The following is a 13522-nucleotide window of genomic DNA, read 5'->3' as shown; positions in this document are numbered from 1 at the left end:
CCGTGTATGTAATGGAACCTTTAATGCACGCATACACAGACTTCAGACAGAATAGTAAAAACGGAAGAATTCAGTGAACACCAGTCAGATGAGGCATGAGATTATCACAGGTGGAAACAAGCAAAATGCAGTTGTTACGTATGCCAAGTATCCAGCTTCCGAGACAACCACATGAGGGCTCTCTATCCTAGCACTGAATTGCTTGGGAGGCAAGAGAAATCCAAATTGATACTCAAAATGTGAGGAAACACCTCCTAAGCTGAAATACAGGTATTACATGAAACTCTGTATAAAGAGTGAATTATTATAACCTGAAACTGAATGGGCATATCTCAGGACACAAATACATGGCAGCCAGTGATTTTGGGGGGGATAATATTTTATATTGCCGTATGAAACAGAAACATTAAACTTCTTTTAAACTGATCTTCATCAACACAAATGTCAAAATTTATTTTGAAAATAGTGTGGGCATTGGACCGTAAAATTACTTTTATAAGATGGCGTGCTGGTTCATTTGTACATTTGTTGGGACAGTAATGAGAACCCTTGTGTTTTTACCAGCAGGCTTATTTCTGACAAAGTTGTTATTATTCTAAAACTGAATTTTCAAAAAGTTGTTTTTGGTTTTACCTTGATCTCAAAACCAAAGGCATTAGTCATTAAGTCACTTGTGGAATTTTATGAAACTAGTCAAAATTTGGTGTATCTCCTCAGAGTACTTTTTGGTGCCATTGTTAGAATAATACTTAATTTGGTGTTTCTTATGAAATAATTTAAATTTGACATCACTTATTATATCTGGAGAGTTGATCAAGTTATAAAAATAAAAAAATAATTTAGCAATCTACAAAATTCCTTTAAATTAAGGCATGGGGTGCCTGTTTGAACTAATACAAAATGTATTTTGTTTCTTTGTAGGGAATTTACAATTGAAACTGAAGGGAAAACATTTCAGTTAACAAAAGACATGGTCAATGTGAAGAGATTCCAGAAAACACTATATGGTAAATTTGTAAAAATGATAAACAAAAAGTCACTGCTCCTTAAAGCTTTTGCTGTTGTTTGAGACAGGGTCTCGCTCTGTCACCCAGGCTGGAGTGCAGTGGCACAACCTCTGCCTCCTGGGCTGAAGCATTCCTCCTCCTGTCTCAGCCTCCCAATTAGCTGGGACTACAGGAGCACGCTACCATACCCAACGAATTTTTGTATTTTTTGTAGAGATGAGGTTTTTGCCACGTTGCCCAGGCTGGTCTTGAACTCCTAGGCTCAAGCAGTCCACCCGACTCGGCCTCCCAAGGTGCTGGGATTACAGGCATGAGCGGCCACGCCTAGCCCTCATTCCCTGTCTTTTTTGGCAAAATAACTTATTAAAAAGTCCTTTAGGGGCCAGACGCGGTGGCTCATGCCTGTAATTCCAACACTTTGGGAGGCCGAGAGCGGGTAGATCACGAGGTCAGGAGTTTGAGACCAGCCTGGCCAACATGGTGAAACCCCATCTCTACTAAAAATGCAAAAATTTTGCCGGGTGCAGTGGCTCACGCCTGTAATCCCAGCATTTTGGGAGGCTGAGGTGGGTGGATCACGAGGTCAGGAGATCGAGACCATCCTGGCTTACATGGTGAAACCCCATCTCTACTAAAAATACAAAAAAAATTAGCTGGGTGTGGCGCCTGGCACCTGTAATCCCAGCTACTCAGGAGGCTGAGGCAGGAGAACGGTGTGAACCTGGAAGGCGGAGCTTGCAGTGAGCTGAGATCATGCCACTGCACTCCAGACTGGGCGACTGAGCAAGACGCCGTCTCAAAAACAAACAAACAAAAAATACAAAATACAAAAATACAAAAAATACAAAATTTAGCTGGGCGTGGAGGTGCGTGCCTATAATCCCAGCTACTTGGGAGGCTTGCAGTAAGCCGAGATTGCGCCATTGTACTCTAGCCTGGGTGAACGGGCGAGACTCTGTCTCCAAAAAAAAAAAAAAAAAAAGCCATTTAGACCAGTGATGTTTCATGCTTTTTTAAAAGTTAAGAAGATGATTGTTTTTTTGTAGAACAAATTATGTGAATCAGGCAATGAGTAATTTGGAGCATATATGGAGGATGCTGAAGTTTATTTGTGGCTGAATTGAAATTCCTGGAAACAGAATAGTAGTGGGTGTTTGAGAAGCTACTGCCAGTGGAGAGAGTGAGCCTTTGTTCTTGGCCTGTCTTGTAGCCAGGCTTCTGTGAGCAGTGGTAGGAGTAAGCAGCGGCTTCTCCATCACGCTCTGGGGCTTTATAGCCACGATCCTGGCAGCTAGTTCAGAGCTGCACATCACCATTACTCAGATACCACAGAAGGATCGGGGGGAGGGGGAATGCCTTGATCATGTTTCTAAAATATTACTCTTTATCGTAGACAAACAGGATCTCTTTTCCTCTACATGTGTGAGTTTTTGGTTCCAATGATCTCATTTCCCAAACAATATAAACTCCAAGGTTATGGCCAGTTATCTTAGACCCGGACAGTGCTTAGCAGTGCTTCTTCCTTTCCACATAACAAGTAATAATTATCAATGTATTTCCTGTGTATACCACGGGTGTTGTCTTACCCACAGGAAGAGCTGTAGGCCACTGTAAGATGTCTTTGATGGACTGCTGTTCTTTGAGCAAACTCTTCCCTAAGGGTGTCCTGACCCCAGAACATTGGTAATACAATGCCAGTAATGGGGTTCTGAACAAGTTCTCATCAAGATAACAAGCTAAAAAGTTAAAGAAACACAAACCGTGTAATACTTTTTGCGTGTAGGAATTGTTTTTGTGAATTTTGCCAGCTGTGTTAGATTTTAAATTCTAGCAAATTCTTATTAAAAGCCTTAGATTTTTTTGTGCTTTCTGGGTAGCCAAGGCAGGTGATAGAGACAAAGTGTAGCTGCTGGTATTCGTAGTTTGCCAACTGGTGAAGAAACATTCTGGTAACTCAGGTTTCGTTTTTACACAGTATAAACAGAATTTGGTGAAAGATTTTTTCACTCCAACTTTCTCTTCGAAGGCATGTTTCCTATTAGCAAATAGTTTTTAGGTATGTTCTGGTTTCTTTGTTCTGATATACAGAGATAAAAAATCCATCTAGAATAGAGATATTTTTAGTGCTAAGAATTTTTTTTTTTTTTTTTTGAGACCAAGTCTCGCCCTTGTTTTCCAGGTTGGAGTGCAGTGGCACGATCTTGGCTTACTGCAACCTCCGCCTCCGGGGTTCAAGCGATTCTGCTGCCTCAGCCTCCCGAGTAGCTGGAATTACAGGCACCTGCCACCACACCCGGCTAATTTTTGTATTTTTAGTAGAGACGGGGTTTCACCATGTTGGCCAGGCTGGTCTCGAACTCCTGACCTCAGATGATCCACCCACCTCGGCCTCCCAAAATGCTGGGATTCCAGGTGTGAGCACCGTGCCCAGTGAATTGTTTAGAGAGAATCTGAAATGCATTATGTGGTATTTGAGAGAATGTTATTGAATTTCTCTCTCTTTCGCAGTGGAAGAAGTTGTTCCGAATGTAATTGAACCCTCCTTCGGCCTGGGTAGGATCATGTATACGGTATTTGAACATACATTCCATGTACGAGAAGGAGATGAACAGAGAACAGTAAGTTATCATGTAGTGTGCTGTTATAGTGTCAGATAATAAAAATGTTCTGAATTACATTGTGAAGTACATTAATAAGACTCTAGAATGATCAATTAGTTATTACTATTGTCTACTAGTGCTGTTAACATTCATCTTTGCTTAAGTTTTTATAGACAAACCACTTTCCTGTGTTATTTGAGCTTTAGGTTATTCTAGAAGCTATTGTTTTAGTTGCCTGGTGCTGTCTATTCTGAGACTGAACCAATTACTTTAGGGAACAATCTACATTATGTCAGTGGAAGGAATGGCACTTTCTGGATATGCTGTGTTTTCAGAAAATTTGGGAAGGATGAGATGACTCATAGAATTTAGCCAGACCACTAAGCTCTATCTATAGTCTGGTAAAGTATCAAAGGGAACCTCCTCAAACTGCATAAAATTGTCTGGGGTACTTTTGGGGTAAAGATGTGAATTCCTAGGTTCTACTCTAGAGATGCTGATTTACTAGGTCTAAGACCCAGGGATGTGGGTGTTTTTTTAATAATAAGAACCCTGGGTGATTTCACTGTGAAAGCTTGACAGATCATAAATGGAATAATAGTTATCTGGGGTATAGCCTTTCCTAGCATTCAAGTATTGCTGAAGATAGACGATTATAAGAAGTCTTCATCAGCTCCCACGAATTTTCTTTTGGTTCTGATGCTTCTGAATCACTGCTCCTTGCCTTCTTCCTCTCTGTCTCTTTGCCTTCTTCCTCTCTATCTCCTTGCCTTACTTCACCATTTTTACCTCGCCTCTGCCTGCAGAAGTTACACTCCTGGTCAGATTGCTAGGAAAGCCAACCAGAAGAATGGCTAAAAAGGAGAGGTTGTATATGTTAGGTTAATTGAAAGAAACAGCGTCATCCACTTGGCCATTCTAAAGCTTGAGTGTATGTAATGTTAGACATCAACCCTGTGGTTCTTTCTGGGACATTTAACCTTGAAGGATGAACTAGTGCATTCTCGGCAGCAGTACTTCAGTCTGACACACTATTGTAATACATAGCTAATAAAGTTAGTACTGTACTCTCTGCCCTAAAGTTGCATCTTCATTTCCCAACCTTGAAGAAGCAGCCCTATTCATTCAACAGATTGTAAGAACCTGGGCTAGGCCCCAGGTACGCAAACATAAGGCTTGGTTCTTTTTGAGAAATGATGACAAACATAACTGCGTGTGTTCTTTTTAGATGTCAAGTCTGCTTCAAGCTTTTTCTGCTTATTTTTCTAATAAAAAGGTTTTAGAAAATCTTTTAGCTGTTCCTTTGAATCTAACAATATTAATATAACTACAGCTTTAATAGAAATTTCGTAAGGGCTAAACAAGAATAAATTAGTCACAGTGTTTTATGAATTGCGTGAATTCCCATGATGAAGAGAAATTTGATTAGGCTGTGGGAAGCCAAAAATGCTTCTAAATTGTTAGCACCTAGTTCCTCAATCTATTTGCCTATAAATGTAGTAGAAAGACATTGCTAGTGAAATTCTAAAAATTATTTTTCTATAAAGTCAGGTCCCTATTACTGTCTCATATTAAATAGAAATATCACAAGATGGAGGAAGGGAATATAATTCTGAACCTTCTGTGATGTGAGCAGCAATGTTGGTGGAATACAGGCCTTACTTAGAGTGGGATATTCATTGCTTGGCATTAAAGGTTAATTGAACTTTGGGTAAGAGGCTAAACTGGAATCTGTGTCATTCATTATTTTTATGGGACAAATTTATTCTGTGTTTTTGCCTTCAAGTGAACCTTTTATACAAGTATTAAGAACTGCCTTCAGTTCCCATTTCCAACCCAAAGTGGTAGATTGGTTTGCCTTCCACAGAATATTTTTATTTTCGCTTTTTTTTTTTTTTGGTCTCGCTTTGTTGCTCAGCTGGAGTGCAGTGGCATGATCTCAGCTGACTACAGCCTCAAACTTCTGGGCTCAAACAATCCTCCTGCTTCAGCCTCCCGAGTAGCTGGGACCACAGGTGCGCCTCACAATGCCTAGCTAATTTTTTAGTTTTTGTAGAGATGGGGTCTTGCCATGTTGCCCTGGCTGGTCTTGAATTCCTGGGCTCAAGCAATTCTTCTGCCTCAGCTTCCCAAAGTGCTGGGGTTACAGGCAGGAGCCACTGTGCCCAGCCTTATTTTTGCTTTCTTTGATTTCTGAGTTACTCAGAAACTATTTCAGGGCAGTTTAAGAAGGCTGTATGTACTTTTTAGTGTAGGTATATGGAGCATCTTTTTTGTTTTGTACTATTTCTTTTGGACCTATGTTTGTGAGCTAATTAAACTTTTCTGTTTCACTGGGTCACTAAGGCTCATAGGTTCTTTTCTTAAAAGACAGAATAGGCTTTTGGTTTGGGGCACTGCCACTTGTTTGATGATTTAGGTAGTCTCCACAGAAAAACTGTCTTTTATGTGGGACTAAAAATTACCGTCTTTTATATGTAGTAGCTTTCAGAATGCTTTCACATCATTTGACTTTTTTAGTAACGGGCTTGTGAAGCAAGCAGAGCAGGTGGCGGAGACCTGCTTTTTAGATGGAGAAACTAAGGTTTAGAAAGAGAGCTCATGAGTTGGCCCAAATTTGGAGCTGAAACCAGGTGTTTCTGATGCTGGTTCTCCTGCTTCTCTTTTGCCATACTGCTTTTCATGTCATGTTTTCTGGCATTTGGGTAATGATGTTATGCTTGAACACTTGCTGAATATTAACCTCTTTTGGTTTGGGGTATTAGCATTTAGATATTTACGAATTAACATATTTGGATTTTTTTCTTTTTAAATCATCCAGTTCTTCAGTTTCCCTGCTGTAGTCGCTCCATTCAAATGTTCCGTCCTCCCACTGAGCCAAAACCAGGAGTTCATGCCGTTTGTCAAGGAATTATGTAAGCAAATTCAATTGGGTAAACTCCATGGGAACACCGTCAGGAGACTGAATCTTAGGAAATGTATCGTTTATTTCAATAAAAATAGAGATTGAATAAAGAATATAAATGATTTTATAAAGAGTACATGATTTTAGCCTGTACTCTTATTTCTAAGAGAGAGGGTATGCTTGCTCAGATGTTTTATTCTGGCATTTGAGTGAGTCAAGGTAGGACCCAAGAGTCAGATTTAAAAATTATTTCCTTCTCATACTGACGTTGGTGCTCAGTTCATCGAGGGAACCCAAGTGGAGTGTAGCAACCCTAGTGGATCTACAGCTACAGAATCCACTGCCCTGAAAGGAATCCTAGTGGTCATCTGGCACATCCCACTTATTTCAGAGTTGGGAAGTGGGGAGAGTCCATTGACCTGCTCAGAGCCATAAAAATGGAGGTGGTGGAGTCAGGACTCACCTTCTGGCCTTGGCTCTTGGTCCTATATTTGTTCCCCCTATAGCTGTATCAGATGGAGGTATGCGTGAAGATTTGGATTCTCGCAAGGGATTTATTAAACTTTAGGGATGTTTCTTTGTGTTGCAACTCAACTTGTTGCTGTCTTGTCTTGGTCCCTTTTATAAGTCTGAGCTTGTAAGAAGACAGTAGTTAGATAACATTGGGCTTAACTCCATTGTTCTATTTTTAATTTACTTTGTTTATTTTGGATAGCGGAAGCCCTCACCAGGCACGGAGTGTCTCACAAGGTAGACGATTCCTCTGGGTCAATTGGAAGGCGCTACGCCAGGACTGATGAGATTGGCGTGGCTTTTGGTGTCACCATTGACTTTGACACAGTGAACAAGACCCCCCACACAGCAACTCTGAGGGACCGTGACTCAATGCGGCAGATAAGAGCAGAGGTATCTGGCCTTCTCTTTGGCATTTTTAGCCTTAGAAATGTGTACTGCTTCTTACTGATTTGTGTTGGATTTTGATGTGTATATGCTCCCTTTCCTTTTTTTTTTTTTTTTAATTTTAATGAACGGCTTCTATCAGACAGAGCCCAGATTCTCAAGTCCCCCCGGTTTAATTATGAAAATATCCATTAGCACTTCTCTAATATTTTATAACCATTTGTATTGCTCTGGGCTCATTCTCCAGCAGTTTGCTTTTATACTTGTTTGTTTATTGGGCAAGAGAAATATGATCCCAATAATTTGTTGCCATAGTTTTATTGGTAGGCTTTTGAGGGGTTAGACATTTTAATTTTTTATTTTTACAGACACGTATACATGTGTATGTATAAACTTTTCCGTGTTCAGATATTCAAAACAGTGAATGATGTTTCAGTAATTTTGGTCAATAGGAAGGCAGTAATGGAGATGGTAGAAGCACAGAAGGGGAAGGATGGGTGGTAAGGGAAAGGAAAGAGTAGCTGCTCTAATTGACGTCTGCCTGCCTAATTTATCAACTTTGAGCACATATTTCAAGTGCCTGTTCCGTACTTAGCTTGATACAGATACTAATAGGGAAAACAGAAGCAAAAGACTGCTTTTTTTTTCTGAAGTTTATAGTCTAATCCAGAAGTCATGAATTTCTAACTTGACTTTTTAGAGACCATCTGGCTACTCTGGACCTGTGTACCCATCTGGGTGTGGTTCTCAAAAGTGTAGTCCCTAGACCAGCAGCATCAGTGTCACCTGGAAATGTGTGAGATAAGCAAAACCTCCCCAGACCTACTACATCATAAACTGGGGATGGAGAGGCAGAGGGGGCAGGCAAAACTTTTTTAGTTTTAACGAGACCTCCAGATGATTCTGACGTGCACTCGAGTTTGAGAACCATTGCTATGTGGCAGCCAGTGTTTGATTTTGGCTGAGGAACAGTGGCCTCCTTCGTCAGAGCTCTCCAGTTTGCCAGTCTTATGTAACTCCCTCACACGAGTTACTTGACTGACGCCTGTTTGTTCTAATAGTTAAATTTAATACACATGAAGTAAAGGACATGGAGATTTAGAAAAGTTAGGAAAGGCTTTGTGGCAGAATTGAGTTGTCTGGGGGAACTGGTGGGCATTGTGGGCGAGAAGAAGAACATGGACCCTTACCCGGCATGACATTGTTTGGCTCTGTGTAAGGTTTCCTGAGTTCAGGATAAATCTTCTTAAAAATCTGAACAAGTTGGTTGATACTTGGCTTCTCTCTCCTTGTCTCTAGGTCTCTGAGCTGCCCAGCATAGTCCGAGACCTAGCCAATGGCAGCATCACATGGGCCGATGTGGAGGCCAGGTATCCTCTGTTTGAAGGGCAAGAGACTGGTAAAAAAGAGACAATCGAGGAATGAAGACAATTTTGACAACTTTTGACCACTTGTGCTGAAAAACAAAACAAAACAAAACAAAAAACTCTTATCATGTCCACTTTACAAAAGAAAACAGCATTGTGATTACTCCCAGGGACTGTATTTTATCTTCAGTGGCTGCCTGATTTTACCCCCACAATTAAAGTTGAAGGAATCCTGAACAAACTTGTGATCTATTTGCTCGTGTTTTTACATTTTCAGCAAGGCTGTTTCTCCCACGTTTGGGTAGACATTCTCATGGCTTAATGTTAAACACAGTTAACACTTTTTAAAAAATTAACAGCTTTATTGGGATATCATTTACATACCATAAAAATAACCTATTTTAAGTGTAGAGTTCAGCGATGTTTAGTATATTTACAGAGTTGTGCAACCACCACCACAAACCAATTTTAGAACATTTCCATCACTCCAAAAGAAGCCTCATGCTCATTTACCTCACTCCCATTCTAACCTCAGCCCAGGCAACCACTCCTCTACTTTCTGTCTATTGATTTACCTTTTCTATTCTTTATCTTTTTCTGAGAAAATGATGCATCGTGCAGATACTGTGACAACAGTCTCCAAGCAGATGAAATGACTTCTGGGAAAGACTGAGGCGAGGATGGGGTGGCAGGAGTGGTGCAATGGAGGAGGCAGAGTGCTGGGGTGGAGCTTTAGGACTGCTAACCCCACTGCAGATTCTCCAGGAGGGGAGGGCCTTGACAGATTTGCCTTCTATCTTAAGGCATGCTTGTACTCAGCTCCACTGGTAACCTGAAATCATTAAGCTCCTGATGCTAGGGGAACCCATCTGTCTCGTCTGATTTAGCAATTCCTGACTATCACACTGTCTTGATTCTAGGCTAGTAGTTTTTGGCTCAGGTTTTAAGGTGCTTTACTTCTTTTATATTTTTGTATAGAAAACTCAGAAGACTATGCTTATTTGTAAGGGAAAAATTCAAGGTTGTGTGAACTTGAGCAGCTATTTATTTCCAGAGCTACTACCGTGTCTAGTGTCCCCACTTCCTCCCCCGCAGTATTGGATAGAGGAGTGGTGGTCTCCAGTGTGCCCTTTTGTCTCTGGTGTGAAGAACAATTGAAGTTGTGATTTCTTAGATGTAAAGTAGGAATCTCCCAGGGATTTCCCTCATTTGTATCTGATCTCCAGTGGTGTCTACTGCAGTGCTGTACATAGTAGGTCTTCAATAAATAGTCTTTGGATGAGTCTTGAATTTTTGAACAGACTTCTTTTTTGAGCAAACCTCTTTGGAAGGAAAGCTTTACACTGAAGCTTATTTCTCTTCTGTCTCATACTTTTATGAGCTTTCATTATTAAATTAGAAGGAGCCAGATTTTAAATGAACTGAGTTTTCATTTTCTAGAAAATGAAATCCCATTTTCTAGGGATTTCTCTCACTTCAAATTCCATATAATATAGCTTGTAACTGGGCATATGTTCTAGCAGCTTTACATTGGCAGGGGGCTGCCCTAACTTTGCATTTATTTACTTCCTTTTACAGCAGGTACCTCCATAGTCAAACAGTCACCACAGCCTCAGACATTGGTTTAAGCTCATTAATAGGGAAAGATACATTAAATACACAGTGAGATTTGCCTATCAGATTGGTGCCAAAGTAGTTGCGGTTTTTGCCATTAAAAGTAATGACAGGCTGGGCGCGTTGGCTCACGCCTGTAATCCCAGCGCTTTGGGAGGCCAAGGAGGGTGTATCATCTGAGGTCAGGAGTTCGAGACTAGCCTGGCCAACACGGTGAAACCCCTCTACTAAAAATATAAAAATCAGCTGGGGGTGGTGGCACATTCCTGTACTCCCAACTACAAGGGAAGCTGAGGCAGGAGAATCACTTGAACCCGGGAGGCGGAGGTTGCAGTCTGCCAAGATCATGCCACTGCACTCCAGTCTGAGCCCAGAGTGAGACTCCATCTAAAATAAATAAATAAATAAATAAATAAATAAATAAATAAAAATAGTGACAAAACCTGCAATTACTTTTGTGCCAACCTAATACTTTGGATCATAAAGGCATTGGAACCAAACCTCTCTTCCTTTTTCATTGACGAATACATTTGTCGTGAGGTAGAGGCCGGATATTGAATCTGCAAGCCCTCTTTTGTTCCTTCCCCTGGGTAGCAGTGTGTGATTTCTCCTGGAACACCTGCTCTAAAGCGGGTCTCTCAAGTGACTGAGTGAGGGAGACGGGCCAGCAGCAGAGCTCTCTGGTTCTGTCTGTACCATATTTGCTTGACTTTAAGCACAAGAGGTTGAAGTGCTGTTTTCTAAATTGAGAGACTCTTTACACACGAGTTTGCGTATGCATATGCACACACTTCTGTTCAAGCCCAATGTGTATTTAAAGCATGGGTCTTTCTGGCTTAATGCTCTTTGAGGCCTTTTAATTTATTGATATACCTGTATTTACTGGACTGTGGGCTAAACAAGAGCGAGATAAATAGCATTGTATCTCGGAGAAGTTACTCCTGTTTATTACCGCTCCCAAAAATAGTGATGGGGGAAGGTCAGATTCTAGCTAATTTCTGTGGACTGTTATGTAAGAACACAGGAATTAGGTTTTTAATACTTAGGTTGGAATTTGGGGCATTCAGTCAAATGCAACGTGGAGTTACTTCTAGAGAGGCTGTCAGTGCCTGGCTTCTGCAGGAGTCCACCACCTTAATGTTGCTCAACAGCTCATAACAGCAAAATAGTGACTATAGATGGTGTTCTAGAAAAGAAATTCATCACCAAGTCTAAAGAACATGGAAATGATCTTACTGTTTTCACGAGCTGGTACTAGAGATGTCAGACATCTCAAGTTCTTTGTGATAAGAACTTGCAAAATCATTGTTTTCATTATAAGTCACATGAAATACATTCATTCTAGACCTTTATTTACTACTGGCTTAACCAGTGTAATTGCAGGGTAATGGCAGCAACTGTCTTAGTCAGTGGAGTCTATTCCTTGAGAGGGCTGGATGCCCTAGAGATAAACCCAAATTATCTCTGGTTATAGTTGCCCTGAAATGAACCTTCTTTCCCAAAGAAAAACGATTACCTGTATCTCTTGGGCTGGGCTAGGATGAAGAGGCTTTGAGAGCATTGCTTGCACCGGCATCTTTGCTGATAGTCTGACAATGTTTAAGGCAGGTGTTTGTGGCATTTGGCCAACACCAAAGTGAAATTTAGTTGAAGATTCAGTAAGTAAGTGGATGACTAATTTTGCTGTGCCTCAACGTTCACGTGTTGTTGCCTTTTGAATAATTCTTGGTTATTGAGCTGCCTCTAAGCAGTAATTGTGTTAAGGCCGTGTGGATGTCTGGAGGAATGTCTCCTCTAGAAATTGGGATGTGATTTGGGAGTATCACCACGGGTTGCCTGAGAGGCACAGCCTGCAGCTTCACCCTCCTGGCTAAGAGCCACTTCACTCTTGCTGCTGACATGCACCCCTCTTGCTGGATAGGCTGTCTTCCTTGCGTGTTGAAGGACACACCTTTGAAAATCTGTTGCCTCAGTAGAAGATGTTGGGGCAGTCATTCTCAACCCTGGATGCACATTAAAGTCACTTGAGCTTTAAAAAAATACTCATGTCTGGGCTCCTCCTTAAACCAATTTAATGAGTTGAGGGTGGGGCCTGGACATCAGTATGTTAAGTCCCTTAGGAGAAACACCACGACCACTGTTGGCACCTTGTGAACTTTCTAACCGTGTGAGAGGCTGGACCCGTTGCTCTCTCAAAAGGGGTTTCCTCTGAGAATATGAATTTGTGGGACATTGTATCCAGTGAGACAATTAGAGAAGTAGATGTGAGGGTGGGGAAGTGAGCAGTAGGATTTCTGTTTTCCCGGGGAATTTTAGGGAACCTTATTCTTGCTGGAACCTTATTCTTGAGGTTGGTGGTGCCAAAGAGCAGAGGGGTGCCGTGAGCTCTGGGCCAGAAATAAAGTAAGCTGGCTTCTTGTCCTGACTCTTCTAGTGTCTGACTCTTCTAGTGTCTGACTCTTCTAGTGTCTGACTCTTCTAGTGTCTGACTCTTCTAGTGTCTGAACCTAATGGTAGTTTCAGGAGCTTGCTGCTGGGAAGAGAGAGCCCTTCTCTCTTTGGGAGCCAAAGCTCTCTGGCCTCCTTTTTTTAATGTGCAAGACTTAGTGCAAAGTGAGCCTGCATAGAATTTGCCAGCCTATGCCTGCATTTGTTGGGTCTTAAAACTCAATCACCAATAATTAGCACAAAAGCAGTTATGCTAACTGAAACAATTTAGGCAAGTTAAAACCTTTTTTGGCTCCTCAAAACTCACTGTTCTGCATCTAAGCGTGAACTAATTGACGGTGAGATTAAGTACAATGAAATTGTGGGAAAGAAAAAAACCCACTGGCAAGCTTTAGAAAGTATTAATTTTTTTTTTTTTATTTGAGCCCAGATTTTCCATTTTTTTGTCCAGCCTGTCAACTCCACCTCCACCAGAATTGGGCCACTTCTCACCACCTTCATGGCCACCAGCTTGGGGCAAGCTGCCATCATCACCCATCTGGTTTATTGAAAAAGACTTGTCTGAACTCCCTGCTCGTGCCCCTGCCCCTTTATCAGCAGTTTTCCACCTGGCACCAGAATGATTGCATTGGTCCTCAGAACTCAGTGGCCTTTCTTGCCTTTCTTTCTTTCTCTTTCTTT

At 41.3% G+C, this 13522-nt stretch overlaps 1 protein-coding gene across 1 annotated transcript in view; it reads left to right on the top strand.

Moving 5' to 3' along the window:
• GARS (glycyl-tRNA synthetase) overlaps positions 1-9020 on the top strand; it is a 43045-nt gene extending 34025 nt beyond the window's left edge. Inside the window, exons 14-17 of the mRNA XM_011972207.1 lie at positions 3516-3625; positions 6429-6522; positions 7228-7418; positions 8712-9020. Coding sequence (XP_011827597.1) covers positions 3516-3625; positions 6429-6522; positions 7228-7418; positions 8712-8837 — 521 coding nt within the window. The 3' untranslated portion in view covers positions 8838-9020. The remainder of the gene's footprint in view (positions 1-3515; positions 3626-6428; positions 6523-7227; positions 7419-8711) is intronic.
• The last annotated feature ends 4502 nt before the right edge of the window (positions 9021-13522 follow it).

The sequence above is a fragment of the Mandrillus leucophaeus genome, unplaced genomic scaffold (genome assembly GCF_000951045.1).
Source record: "Mandrillus leucophaeus isolate KB7577 unplaced genomic scaffold, Mleu.le_1.0 Scaffold128, whole genome shotgun sequence".
NCBI classification, from domain to species: domain Eukaryota; kingdom Metazoa; phylum Chordata; class Mammalia; order Primates; family Cercopithecidae; genus Mandrillus; species Mandrillus leucophaeus.
The sequence above is the reverse complement of the archived record's forward strand: the minus strand, read 5'-3'. Positions and strand labels throughout refer to the sequence as shown.